Below are 13,380 nucleotides of genomic sequence, written 5' to 3' on the forward strand. Positions count from 1 at the left end.
GTAGACGAACGACGGCAACGTGGTAACGACTAAGAAAGCGAATGGCGTTGGTCACTTTGTAGAACGATTAAGATGGCGACTCGTTTCTCCTCTTTCGTGTATTCATGGTGATTTCCATGCTGATCCTCGCGGTATGCCTCTGCGAGGTTTCGCCCGACCATTGATTCGTAAACAGTCGAACGGCGGGACACAGCGTTCCTAGTATAATATGGGACCCTGATAACCACAGGACAGGAATACGAGTGGTGAACCAATAGCCAAGAACGAGGCGAGACGAGAACGCAAAATGGTGCTCGGTGAATGGAAAGTAGGCAAGGTACTGTTTGATAACGTAACCTCGAGTCGCGCTTTAAACACACTGGCCATGAGTTAGGAGATGTATATAGATGCAACGCGTTATAGAGAACTTTTAACGCTGTTTATGAAATTGTTTATGAACATAACGAAACACCGATAATGTCGCGAGAATGATTCTAACGTAATAATAATTTTATTTAAATAACAAACATTAATTTAACGGTATAGGAAGCTGAAATACAATAACGGTACTGAAGAATATGTAAATTTTTTATTACCCGAGCTTTTATTCTACGATGTTTTAATTAAATTATAATTATTGTTATATCTATCTACAGTTTGGATTACATTAAGCGAGGATGCTATTCTATAAAGAATTTATGGCATGACGTCTTTGTACTTATTTTTCCAGTAATCGTACTTAGCTTTCATCAGGTTCTTCTCCAGTTTTAATTCTTGATTAATATTAAGGTAACTATCATCGATTTCCACTGGTTCCCACTTTACTGAGATATCTGTGTCAAATTTCGAGGTTGGATTTCTGGAAATAAAAATTAAACGCATTATCGATCGTTGTTAACATGTCGTTAAATAAAACATAATAATAAGATTACTAACCCATCTTTTGCGAAATTCGTCCATAATTTGGTTAAAATATTCGCCATTTTTTCCGCTGAGGAACCTGGTTCCGGTAAATTTTTAAAAGCATTAGAGTAGAATAGATATCCCACGTCGTCAGCATTTGCAACTCCTGTTTAATACAAACCGACAAATATTTTAAATAAACGTTTGAATATTTTTGTGATTTTAATAAAAAAAGTTACTCACCATCGCTAACACCAAATAGACTTTTCATGAAGCCAATTGGCGCCTCGTAGGAAAATAGATATTCATAAATAGGAGCCGAAATTCGATTTTTCAAGATATCCGTCGATAGCAACTCACCAGCATTAAAGAAAGTATCGCTCAACATCTACAAGATTTATACGTGAATTCTATACATAAATATAACATCTCTCTTTCAATAAAATTATAATTACCGCGATATATTCGTGCAAGTTCTCTTTCGACACTTGCTTCTCTCCGAAATAAAATTTCTTCAAGCACTGTCCCATTTCTTTCTTCGTATTTGGATCAGTGATATTCAAATCCACTGGTAAAAATTTCTCCGGCTCCGTGTTCAATAATTCGATGCCATCTATCACCACTGCAAAATTTATGTTTAAAAGATTAGGGAAATGTTAAGGTACCTATATCTCCTGAACGATTTATCGAGATGTACAATTTACATAATGAATCAATAGAGAATAAATTGCCTACTTTGAACGTAAAATGCACATTCATCGACGGTAATTCCAGACATTACAGGCACGTCTACGATCCTTCCAGTTTTTAACAGGGTCCAAGGATCGGTTGGAAGGAACACGTCCTGTCCCAGGTCGACTTCAACAGATGGAACAAAAGCGAACATGCGTCCCGACAGATGGTCCTATAATCACAAAAGAATTAGACATTTATTGCAATAATTCAAATTCATCTAATTAATTAATTACGAGAAACGAATGCTTATTAATAATGCAATTGTGAAAAATAAGAAAAAGAATGGAATGAAAATTTCAATATCCTTATTATTCAAATACTTTACCTGAGAGTCCATTATTTCGTTACTAGCTGTGATAATATCTTTAACGTGAAACTCGCTTAACCTTTTAACCAATTCCTCAGAATCCGTAGTGCGAATTCCAAGATTTTCACCTAACATGAAGGCTAAATCTCTCGGATTGTAACTTATCGCCCATGGATTAAGTATCGTTCCGCTTTGTTGTATAACGCCATTGAATAAACCTAAGATATAACAAAATAATTCAAATTCCATTTGTAATTGACTTTAATAGCTTAATTTTAATTATACAAACATTTTTTCAATTTCACAATTTTACGTTGTACATTTTTATAAAATTAATTTATATTTTTTTATTAATTTACATTGTATATTTTTATAAAATTACGAAATTAATGTTTGCCTTACCTTCGGACATAGGAGATAACATGTGATACTGAGCGGAAGCTGCACCAGCGCTATTGCCAAAAATAGTAACTCTACTCGGGCAACCACCGAAGAAATGTATATTATCCTTCACCCATTTCAACGCCATAACTTGGTCTTTCATTCCAGCATTTCCTGGCGCGCTTTTATCTCCAGTGTTCAAAAATCCTAGGATAGAAAGGAACAAAATTACAAATTTCAATTTTAGTATACGACAAACTTTATTACAAACTGACTTAATAATTTAATATATCGATTATTTTAATAATATTCTTAGCTAATTGTTGCACTGCAATTACTTACCTAGCGCTCCAAGCCGATAATTGAAGGTAACAATCACCACGTCGTTCTCCACCAAAAAATCAGGTCCAAACAAAACATCGTCTCCCATACCGCCGTTCCAAAACCCAGGATGGATCCATACCATAACAGCTTTACGAGCTTCCTTATCCAGAACAGGTGTGTAAACATTCAGATAGAGACAATCTTCCCCACCGATCAGGCCCTTCTTGATTATGCAATAAAATGGACACGGAGAACGATGTTTGGTTGCATCGTATACGCCTTCCCATCCATCGGCTGGCTCTGGTGCCTAAAAATTATAAAAATACTTAGTTCCTTATCTAATTATTTACAAGTATAATGTCGGGATCCTCTAAAAATAATACGAATATTTTTGGCATATAATAGTAATCGTTCCGTTTGAAACAGAAGGGGTTTTATTAAATAATATATTGACCAGTTTGATTTATAATTAATAATTCGTAGCAAAACAAGAATACTATCTACTACAAAAATTCGATGCTGCTTTTAGTGATCAATCTAATCGTGAATTAAAATAATAATAATATTTAATCGTGGAATTAAATAATACCAGTGTATCGTCTCTACTCACTCGAAACTTGTCAGCACCAACATTCGGTTTTGCATAAGGAATGCCCTTAAAACTATAATACGGCTTGTTATGCAGAACAGTTTCAGTCTTCAATCCCTTCAAGATCCCTTGAGAAATCTCCAGTTGCACATCCTGGTCGGCACAAACCCAAACAACCACGAATCCATAAAGCACGAACTTGGGCAGCCACATTTTGAACTTCTAACCTGATTCGTATTCATAACGTAGCTTTTATAGACAAGAACGTCCTGCGGGCAAGAGTATTCTCTATAAAGACAAACCGCGAAAAAATAGATTATGTAAGCGACGTAAAAACGTAATCACGATCAAGCACGAATGATTTTCCACGATTCTACTGGATGATTTTCCCCTGTCCGTCAATCGTAGTAATCACACGACGATAATTTTTCGGATAGCTAAGTATCGGATATCCTGAATTCATCCTGATCGCTGACAAATCATCCTTCTTTGTGAGCGAGCAGAAACATTTCCGGAATTATTAATAAATGACAAGTCCATGGCTAAGTGTTTATATCCAAGTGAATTGATATTACGTTATTCAAGATTTCGTAATTAGGCACGCTTGCATAGCCACGCTTTAGAAGCTATCATTAGCGATGGGATGCTTGAAAACGTATCATATATGCTTCTAGTCTTGCACCAATATGTGTTCGTAATTTGCTTTCAAACACATAATCATTTATTTGATTTCTATCACGAAATATAACATGTAATTAATTTTTCTTTTATAAATATCCTAATCTTCTTAATAATTTCGCAGCAAAACGTAAGATGCCATCAAATGCAGTAAAAAGTCTGTAATGACTGAAAAATCTTTTCGAACAATTTCGAACAAATTTAAAAAATTATCGATTTCACAAAATTTGTTATTAACCACTTAACGAAATACGACATTCCACAAAGATAAAATTTTTAATAAACTCGTGACTTTTTAAAAGACAAATTGTTCATACCACTAATCCCCAAAATTACGATTTAACAACGACCTTTGATATTTACATAAATCCTCGCGTATTAAGACTCACCCAAGATGGTATTTTATATAATGGACGTTTTATATTTTTGATCTACGACACTATCATTTAATATAGAAAGACGTGTAATCATAGAGAAGGGAGGACAAGAATATTCTCTGCTGGTTAACGAAAACGGGGGAAAAGCGCGGTAGCGTGTGGCGTTTACTGTTGGCGCGCAGGATGGAAAACTCGCGGGGGTGAAAATTGTAAAGTTACAACGGGGTAAAACCCACCTCCCACGCGCTTCTACTTCCCTAGTAACATATTTAATATTACTTGATATTTACGTTAAATTATTAAATTAAACAATTTGGTAACCCGGTTACCCCTTGCACGCGATACATTCCCAACTGAAAGCATCTTCTTGTTCTCATTCTCCTTACATCGTATCGATTTTCCACGACTTGAATAACTATTCTATATATTATTCTCACGTGACAGGATTTTAAGTCAGAGTGTAATTAGATCGGTGGATAATTAGTGATTGATGGTGGGTACGATTATTTCAAGAAAATAAGGTGACATGGAAATATTATTTCCGGTAAGGGTTGATGTAGAAACCGATCGAAACGTGGATTTCGGAGTGATCGACCTCTTCGAGGAAGCTGCTTTTCTGTTACGCAAGCACCACTCAGCACACCCTCTGAATTCCCACAGGATGTGCGTGTGTCGTTCCATAAGCATTCTTCTTCATCCTTATACAGTGCATAATAGTGGTTTTCATTCGTCATTCTGGACGCGGGAAAAATTTAAAATGTAGTATTGAAGAAATTTGAATCACGTTGTTTTAAAATTTGTATGGGAAAAAACGTAATTGCAGAGAGTTATAGAAGTATCAAGAATACAATCGTGATAAATTTCAGTTCGTTTAACTTTACAAGTATAAACATTATAAGATGGAAATATAAATTCATCTTTTTATGTATGATTGTATCCTCACTTTATTGAATGAGATTGAACGTGAATTCTAGATCGTGACTCTAAATTGAATCCTTGAAATAATAAGCCAATGTTTGGTCTAGCAAATTAGATCTATCACGGTACAGCACTTTAAGAAATTGTCCAATTGATAGTTGTTTCCAAGTTACATCACATAAAAGAAACATCATGTATATTACTATACGACAGCGTATTATTATCGAACGCTTAATTATTTTAGAAATAAAATTATTAATAAGAGAAATAACGTATTTAGTAAAACTATTTTTTAATTTGTATTGTACAAGGTATTGTGCGTACGTCTTATAATATCATTGGAACATAGTTTACAACTGGGGGCGTAGCTCAGATGGTAGAGCGCTCGCTTAGCATGCGAGAGGTACCGGGATCGATACCCGGCGCCTCCAATTACAATTTTTTTATTTATTGAATAAATGATATCTTTTATACCTTAAATACCAAAAACTACTCGACACGTTTTCGCTAATTTTTCATTTAATATTTGTGGCATAACAAGATACATGAACAGAAAAAATATAATGTGAAAAATACCTACGTATTCATTTCTTAATAGAAACAAGTTATATTAATAAATAATCGTTCAAAATTATTATTTAATTCGGAAGTAAAGTTTCTTTAATAGAAATCATAATTTTTCACAGGCTTCACAATGCCACACTATCTTCAGAACGAAGTCGTCGAATCACTGCTGCATTACAACGGAGCAAAACGGTATCACTGTCCTGCAATGGCATTCAAACAACCAGCCAATAGACAGGATACTTCATTAAGATTAAAACAATTAAGATCGGAAATGGTTCGAGTCAGTTCCATCCAAGGACCGCCTCTCGATGGATACATTGTCACCTCAGACGACGCACATCAGGTGAGTGCAATGAAAAGAAACATAATTTAATAAAAAATCTTCAATCTAAAATATTTTTAAACACAGAGTATTAATTATCCTTATTGCAAAATAAATTTCAAATTTATCTCCAATTTATTTATAATATTATGAATACATTAAATAATTTCTGCGATTATTCTCCCTCGATATCCTTAAATTTTCAGACAACTAAGTTGGTTTATCATGGCCGCGAGGGCCCTGTGGAGGTATACCATGCGTGAGATTTCGCGTTTGCATAATTCCAAAAAGCTTTCCATAATCTCGATCCTGATTTAACAAATATCGTTTGGTTGAAAATTTAGCAAGTTTTTCCCTCGCAAAACGTCTCCATTGTTATCGAAGCTTTCTCTAATTTCATCTTAGTGCTTCTCTAATCACGAGTGCTAAACAAACGTTAAATAATTTATATAAGCGAAATCCCTTGTTAAACGAATAACGTTACGATCAGAATCTTAACGAAGCGTGATTTTTATTTTGATTTTGACACAATATGTCACATGTGTATTCGTGTGCGATTAAATCACGATTTCTGTCTTGATCAGAGTGATTCTCTCGATCCCCATGATATGAGGAGAGAATTTATCACTGGTTTCTACGGCAGTGCTGGAGAGGCTGTCATCACTTTGGATAAAGCCGTATTCTGGACCGATGGAAGGTATTATCTTCAGGCAGACCATCAGCTAGATTGCAATTGGATACTCATGAAACGCGGCAGAGGAGATGTAAGTTGTAAATGAGTTCGTGGTTTACCAATTAAAGTCGTAAATGATACAAACTTTTGTCATACATATTATCTAAAGATTTTAGATATTAATTTGCAAATGATTCTTGCTGCCTGAGATTCAAAGTACTACTATAAAACTTGATAAATAGATGCTTTAATGTACGACCTCACTATATCATTTTCATGGATATAACTTGCTTCAAAATGGAGGAAATATCGTGAATTATCTATTGCTAATTCGTTATCAAACTTTGGAAATGATTACAATTGTTATTCAATATGAAATGTTCGAGTTAATAATTATACTATTCAACACGAATTTTAATCTGTAATATCCATCGAGTAATTCTTGTAGAATTTATTTTCCTAACACGAATCCGTAATCGAAATTGTTCCATCAACAACTGCAATGGAATAAATATATAGTCTACAAAAGAAAAAACAATACAAATAATAAAATATAAATTAATTACGTTTAATAGTTTATAATAACGATAATAATAATTTTCTATTTCGTACAATATCGAGTTATACGTTATAAAACATTAATCAATATAGTATATTATAGAACAGACGAGCATATTTAGTTCACAATTCTGCCGCTAGGTGGTCAGAAAGTTAAGCGCTCTCTCGCAATCGCAAGTGTACATCAAGGACAAGATAAGGGGTGCGAGAAGCAGGAAAAATTAAGATCGTACTTCACAGGATCATTTCTGTAGTATATCTTCCTTGATCTCTGGGTAAAAGCAGAGTTGATGTAACCACGATGAGGAGCTATAGTTCCTTTCCCTGAGCGTGAGGAAGACTCGAGAAGTTGACGTAGTTTCGACTTCTCAGTCATCGATGATCGTTCACCCCTTGTACTAAGTATGAGGGGGGTGGGAAGGGAACGTTCTGAGTGGCTACTTTTATTTATTAAAAACACGAACAAATTAAACAGTTATAAAAAATATATAAGTGAAATTTGATTTATTATTAGATTGAAAGTGAAATGAAATTTTTTTATGAACAATATTCAGTATTTACATTATTATGAAACACTTTGTATATTTATTTATATGCGTGTGACTTCTTAAAGAATAGCCATTTCGATCATACAGGTACCTACTATAGCAGAATGGTTGAGGCACGAGTTTCAAAGCGAAACAATTGTACGTATTGGCGCTGATCCAGTACTCGTGTCTGCCATGGACTGGAAAACCTGGGAAGAAGAATTAGGTAAATGAAACGTGTTTCGAAAACACTTTACCAACGGTAGCTGACTTTAAATTTATGTGTACAGTTTTGTCATCTACCGCGTACTCCATAGTCTTGAAACATTAAACACATCAATTCAAATACATATGGCATTCCTAATCATCACTGTAATACTCGATAAATTTATCGTCGTGTGTAACTTGCCAAAGCAGTTAGTATTTATTTGTATATCGTTTCAATCTGTATCGTGTATTGTACTCTATTTCTTTCGTTTAATTATGCCCGGTTCAAAATCAATTGGCAAGTCAGGACTTTTATCTATTATTAACTATCCTACTATTCTACGCCCCTCTTCTATCTGCACTATTTAGTTTCCTTGTAACTCGAACACCAGTCCAAGCATACAATGGTTACACGTATATAGATCATTTTTGTCAGACATTCCAAAACATTTCTCAATATTATCTACCTTGTTGATAAATATAGTTCGAGTATATTATTCAACTGTATAAATAAAGATCTTTGAAGAAGTTAACACTAGAACTATCGAACAGTGGAATCCGTGAATTTCGAGAATGAGGATATAGATTGCAAATCCAAATCCTGCTTACATTTGCAACCAAGTGGATAAAAATAAAGAAAAGCAATCCTTGGAAAAATAACCGGCTTCTCGTTCCTTATTTTTGCAGTCTCCAAAAGCGCACAGTTGCTTTCGACTTTTGAAAATAAATGTCGACTTGCATCGAAATTCAGAAGTTTAATCACCCACCTACATCACGTTTAAAACTAACAATACAAATCGATAGTTCCAGTGTTAAATCTCCATCGCAGTATCGTAATGTCCATAATCTGGAAACTAGAACCCATAAATTAATCCTAAATTCACCACGATCGATATCCCTATGTAACCTCTTTCCTCGAAGTTTCATCAATACAATTTGTCACTGTCTCCAGACGAGAGTGCTTTTAAATTAACAATGGCGTTCGTGTCCAGCAAATTCATCCATAACATTGGTTCCTGTCCGTAACAACCTGGTGGACTTGATCTGGCAGGTCGATCGACCGAATTACAATCCGCATCCGGCGTATCCGTTGAAGGAGAACGGAAGAACCTGGGAAGACAAGGTCCAGTCGATCCGGATCGAAATGGAGGTCCTTAAGGCTGACGCGCTCGTTCTCACAGCCCTCGATGAGATAGCCTGGGTGTTCAATATTCGAGGATACGATCTACCGCACACACCTGTTCTAAGGGCGTATGCCATCATTACTTACGGATCGATACACCTGTATACACCGCGACAAAAGATTTTCCGATCGGTAGAGGAACACTTAAAAATGGACCTCTGCTCCCACGCAAATTGCGTGAAGTGAGTTATGACAATTTATTTATTTATTTATTTATTTATTCGTAAACGAGCAAATACCTCTTGTTTAGATACTTATATGTAGTTAACACAGAAGGAATTCAAAGTCGCTCAGAAGACAGATATCTTTCGAAGATATTATTAGGTTCAGAAAATAATTTTCCAATTTACTTAACAACTAAATAGTTTCGAAATGCGCAATTTGTTTCTACGCTTTATCAAATTTTACGATTGACCTTAACGTAATTCATAATTTTACGATATACAGCGTACGAGCTGCATATATATATATATATCAACATTGTTGCAGATGGCATAATTACACGTCCATTTGGTACGATTTACGCACAATGTCTCAAGCTTGGAATCTAGTATGGCTGCCAACAGGCTGCGACTACAGTCCAGGTGCCTCAATGGAAATATATAATTCTGTACGTATAAATTTCGTCGTTTAACTGTCCCGAAAATCTATCAAACTGTCTTTCCGAGATAATACTCGCTGAGCTGTCAAATACGAAACAGAAGATGAACGACATTTAGGTAGGACTACCGCAAACGACTTACAAAGTAAGATCAGCATCTTTATTTCGAAATCGGTAAAGTAGTTAAAGTTAGGCCACGAAAATTAATGTATACAATGTTAGGTCTGTTCTATATCTCGTCCGCGAAACCACCTCTTCGTTCCCGCCATTTTATCGAGCACGCTGAGGTTCAACTATACGCGCATTAGAGCGGATAATCCTAGGCAAAAGTACACCTTCTCCAACATGTTCTCCTATCCCCATGGAGCTTGTTGAGCTTAGCTTGATCCCCACATGACGAGCTGACACACCTCCATAGACGTAGTCTAGACACGAACGGTTCTCCCTCGTCCAATGTAAACACGTCGTTCTGATTATTGCACATCACAGAGTCATAGACGTTGCCGCGGGTGAATAAGTAGATAGAATAAAATGGTGTAACGCGTTCTCCACGAAGCTCATGGTGATGCACGGTTTCACCTTCTATTCGACATGGTAGCCGGTGCTTCGGGACGCCTGGACGCCCGCGGCATCAGAAATCAGGGAGCAGTTTCCTTCCAGTCTGTACGATCGATCATGCGATAGTGTTTAATAATTAGACGATTAAGCGTTAGATATGGCTAGAATTTTTCTATGATTTCTATACGAGAGACGGTCGATGATAGCACTGAAAGGACTGGACAATAGTGTAAATAGACGAAACGATGGCGAATAGCGTAGAGAAAATAAGAAAGGCTAATAAATGTGGGTTAAGATTAAAATAGGTATTCGGTGCAATGAACGTACGACGTGTAACAAAGAGCACGTGAACCAACGCTTATTTTTAGGTCGGGAAGCTGAAGTGAATAAATATCGAAATATAAGAAACAGTTCGCCAGTGGAGTATCGCAAAGATTATTTATTATTTGGAGTCAGCAGATAAATCTTAATTTATAGTTAAATTCTAAGTTTAGTACATTCAGCTTGGAACTCAAGTCGATTCGAATCAGTGAAACAGTCAGGATATGTATTTATTCGTTTCGACTTTGATATTAATTATGAAAAATGATATTCGCTAGTTACCAATACGATTAAGTGACTTTATTACGACACCGCCTTTCCTCGACTTCTTGTATAATAAATATATTCGGTTAAGGAAAAGGGAAAAGTCACGATATACGCGAGTTAATTAATTTTATTGTAACTTTATTCTACGATTGCGTTCCGAGTAGCCAGAAATTGCCACGACTAAGCTGAAACATCCTCGCAGATCCCACCAGAGAAACGATTGCCGGAACCATCGCCCGTGCTAAGGATGCGAGCACAAAAGAACGAGATCGAGGCGAAAGGGATGAGAAAATCCCATTTAAGAGACGCAGTGGCGATGTGTGATTTCCACGCGATTCTTAATCTATAAAGAGGATCGAGAGTTTTGGCTAACCCGGGTTAAGTTTACCTCCGTATCAGGGCAAACTGATTATAATTTCGAAAAGAACGACATTTGAATGGAATAAAAATTGACGAACTCGCATAGAGACGTTAGAAGAGATAGGATAGGCAATTAATAACCGCAAAATTCGTATTGAAATGTAGCTAAAGGGAAAACATGGAAAACACTGCGAATGTTATTTTCAATTCGCACAGAATCGTTCTCTTTAAAAGAACGATGTAATTTGTAAGGGAGAATATGCATGAATAGAAATTTCGAAATGCAATTTCGATTGCCACGAAAGTAATCTTATTTGTCTTGATATATTTCGATTTTACTGAACGTTTTCAATATCTTTTCCGCGATGTTTCTGTAACAGATGGGACGACCGATGTCACAAGAACGTTGCATTTCGGTACACCGACGGAAGAACAGAAGAAAGCGTACACGAGAGTGTTAATTGGAGCAATACAATTATCTTCTTTGATTTTTCCAAGCAGTTTAAAGACCAATCAACTAGACGTTGTTGCAAGAACACCGTTATGGAACATCGGTTACGACTATTTACACGGAACTGGTCACGGAATTGGTCACTTCCTGTCTGTCCACGAATGTTTGTCTCATTAGTTTGGAAAAATTAATATATTACATGCTACTATTACATATAGTCAATTAATAATGCGATTTATGATCTTCTCGTTCATGTTATTTTAATTACGAATTTTCCATTCGGTCAATGAGTATTTTCAACAATTTTAAGAAATGTTAATCACTACGGAAAAAAGCATTACACTTCGAGAGTTAAAATGGATACAATTGTATTATTAAGTATGATAAATCGTCAGAATTCGAGAAATTAGTTGCGATTAGTCTTGTGGCATTTTTCAAGCAGTTACTCGTTAGTAAATAATATTAATCGTCTTGTTCGTGTTTTCAGCACCTATCGGTGTATCATATTCCGAAGTTGCAACATCAGATAAAGTTTGTGGACCTGTTGAGTTAAAACCAGGATTTTTTTTGTCCAATGAACCAGGTTACTATAAAGAAGGTGATTTTGGAGTACGACTTGAAAATATTCTTGAAACGTTGGAAGCAGATAAATCAGTAACTATTTGAATTGAAATTATCAACAATGCTAAGGAATTCTCATTAAAAATGTATCTTTCTTTTAGAAAAACGCAGAAATGTTTTTAAAATTCAGGGATGTCACACTAGTTCCGTATGAACCAAAATTAATCGACATCGGTATGTTAAATCCATCTCACGTAAGTTTCTTTAAATAATTACTTCAAAAAATAATTGAAAAACTTATTAAATAATGACATTTATTCAACAACGATTATTAAACATCATTTTTTAATAATTCTACAGATACGATGGCTAAATAATTATAATCGTCGAATTCGAGACGAAGTGGGTCCAGAGTTAAAAAAAAGATTGAAAATGGATGCATTCAATTGGATGTTAAAGAAAACTGCAACCATTCCAGAAAAAAGTCCAGTCGATGAAGGTTTGCTTTTCAGCAAGTCTCGTTCGACACCTCGTACATTTAAACAATTCCACATATTAATCTATCTTATTTTCTTGTATCATATTTCATTCAGTAAGTATACAAAAAAGACAAATTTTATTAAAAATAAAGAAGCTTTATTCTTCTTCAATTTCTTTTCGTATTCTAGGTCTCCCAGATTTATGGAGTTAATTTAGGACTCAGAAGAGTAGTTAAACGAATACAGTATGATTTAAATATGATTTTCACACAAAACTATTTCATAAATTGTTAACATTATTATTTTTGTCTATTCCTGCCAATTCTAGATACAGATTTTAGGATCATAGAATAACTGGTATAATAATATTATTGAAAAACAAAAATCATTAAAGGAAGACCATAAATTGTACACAGGAAGAATCTAGTATATAAGTATAAAAGTATTTATAAAATTGTACTTTGTAAATATATATAATTTATTGTATGTATAAAAAATAGAAACATTTGCATGCATTTTATTTTTATTATTAGTAAACAAGAAATTTTTCAGAA

At 35.0% G+C, this 13,380-nt stretch overlaps 2 protein-coding genes and 1 non-coding gene across 3 annotated transcripts in view; 2 read left to right on the forward strand and 1 right to left on the reverse strand.

Moving 5' to 3' along the window:
• Window positions 1-13,135, forward strand: part of LOC108551437 (xaa-Pro aminopeptidase 2) — a 46,888-nt gene extending 33,753 nt beyond the window's left edge. Inside the window, 12 exon segments of the mRNA XM_083287400.1 lie at window positions 5,878-6,101; window positions 6,665-6,844; window positions 7,947-8,064; window positions 9,038-9,410; window positions 9,718-9,838; window positions 11,178-11,317; window positions 11,319-11,486; window positions 11,588-11,949; window positions 12,274-12,440; window positions 12,509-12,601; window positions 12,708-12,939; window positions 13,016-13,135. Coding sequence (XP_083143526.1) covers window positions 5,878-6,101; window positions 6,665-6,844; window positions 7,947-8,064; window positions 9,038-9,410; window positions 9,718-9,838; window positions 11,178-11,317; window positions 11,319-11,486; window positions 11,588-11,949; window positions 12,274-12,440; window positions 12,509-12,601; window positions 12,708-12,939; window positions 13,016-13,038 — 2,201 coding nt within the window. The 3' untranslated portion in view covers window positions 13,039-13,135.
• LOC108551436 (esterase FE4) lies at window positions 676-3,431 on the reverse strand. Its single transcript, XM_017905607.1, has 9 exons — window positions 3,240-3,431; window positions 2,648-2,936; window positions 2,327-2,512; window positions 1,943-2,142; window positions 1,618-1,786; window positions 1,338-1,504; window positions 1,126-1,270; window positions 916-1,048; window positions 676-838 (listed from the first exon to the last, which is right to left on the reverse strand). The coding sequence occupies exons 1-9, from the start codon at window positions 3,429-3,431 to the stop codon at window positions 676-678; spliced, it is 1,644 nt and encodes a 547-aa protein (XP_017761096.1).
• On the forward strand, window positions 5,550-5,622 carry TRNAA-AGC (transfer RNA alanine (anticodon AGC)). The gene has a single exon. It is a non-coding gene; the product is annotated as a tRNA-Ala (tRNA).
• Window positions 13,136-13,380: the final 245 nt, after the last annotated feature.

The sequence above is a fragment of the Eufriesea mexicana genome, unplaced genomic scaffold (assembly GCF_001483705.2).
Source record: "Eufriesea mexicana isolate 0111107269 unplaced genomic scaffold, ASM148370v2 scaffold4126, whole genome shotgun sequence".
Lineage (NCBI taxonomy): Eukaryota > Metazoa > Arthropoda > Insecta > Hymenoptera > Apidae > Eufriesea > Eufriesea mexicana.

Bases quoted from the DNA above. Each gene is read 5' to 3' on its own strand.
- LOC108551436 (XM_017905607.1), bottom strand. From the start codon at position 3,431: ATGTGGCTGCCCAAGTTCGTGCTTTATGGATTCGTGGTTGTTTGGGTT. The intron at 2,937-3,239 runs GTGAGTAGAGAC...TATAATTTTTAG, and splicing joins TTGGTGCTGACAAGTTTCGA to GCACCAGAGCCAGCCGATGG. The intron at 1,505-1,617 runs GTAGGCAATTTA...TAAATTTTGCAG, and splicing joins ATGTGCATTTTACGTTCAAA to TGGTGATAGATGGCATCGAA.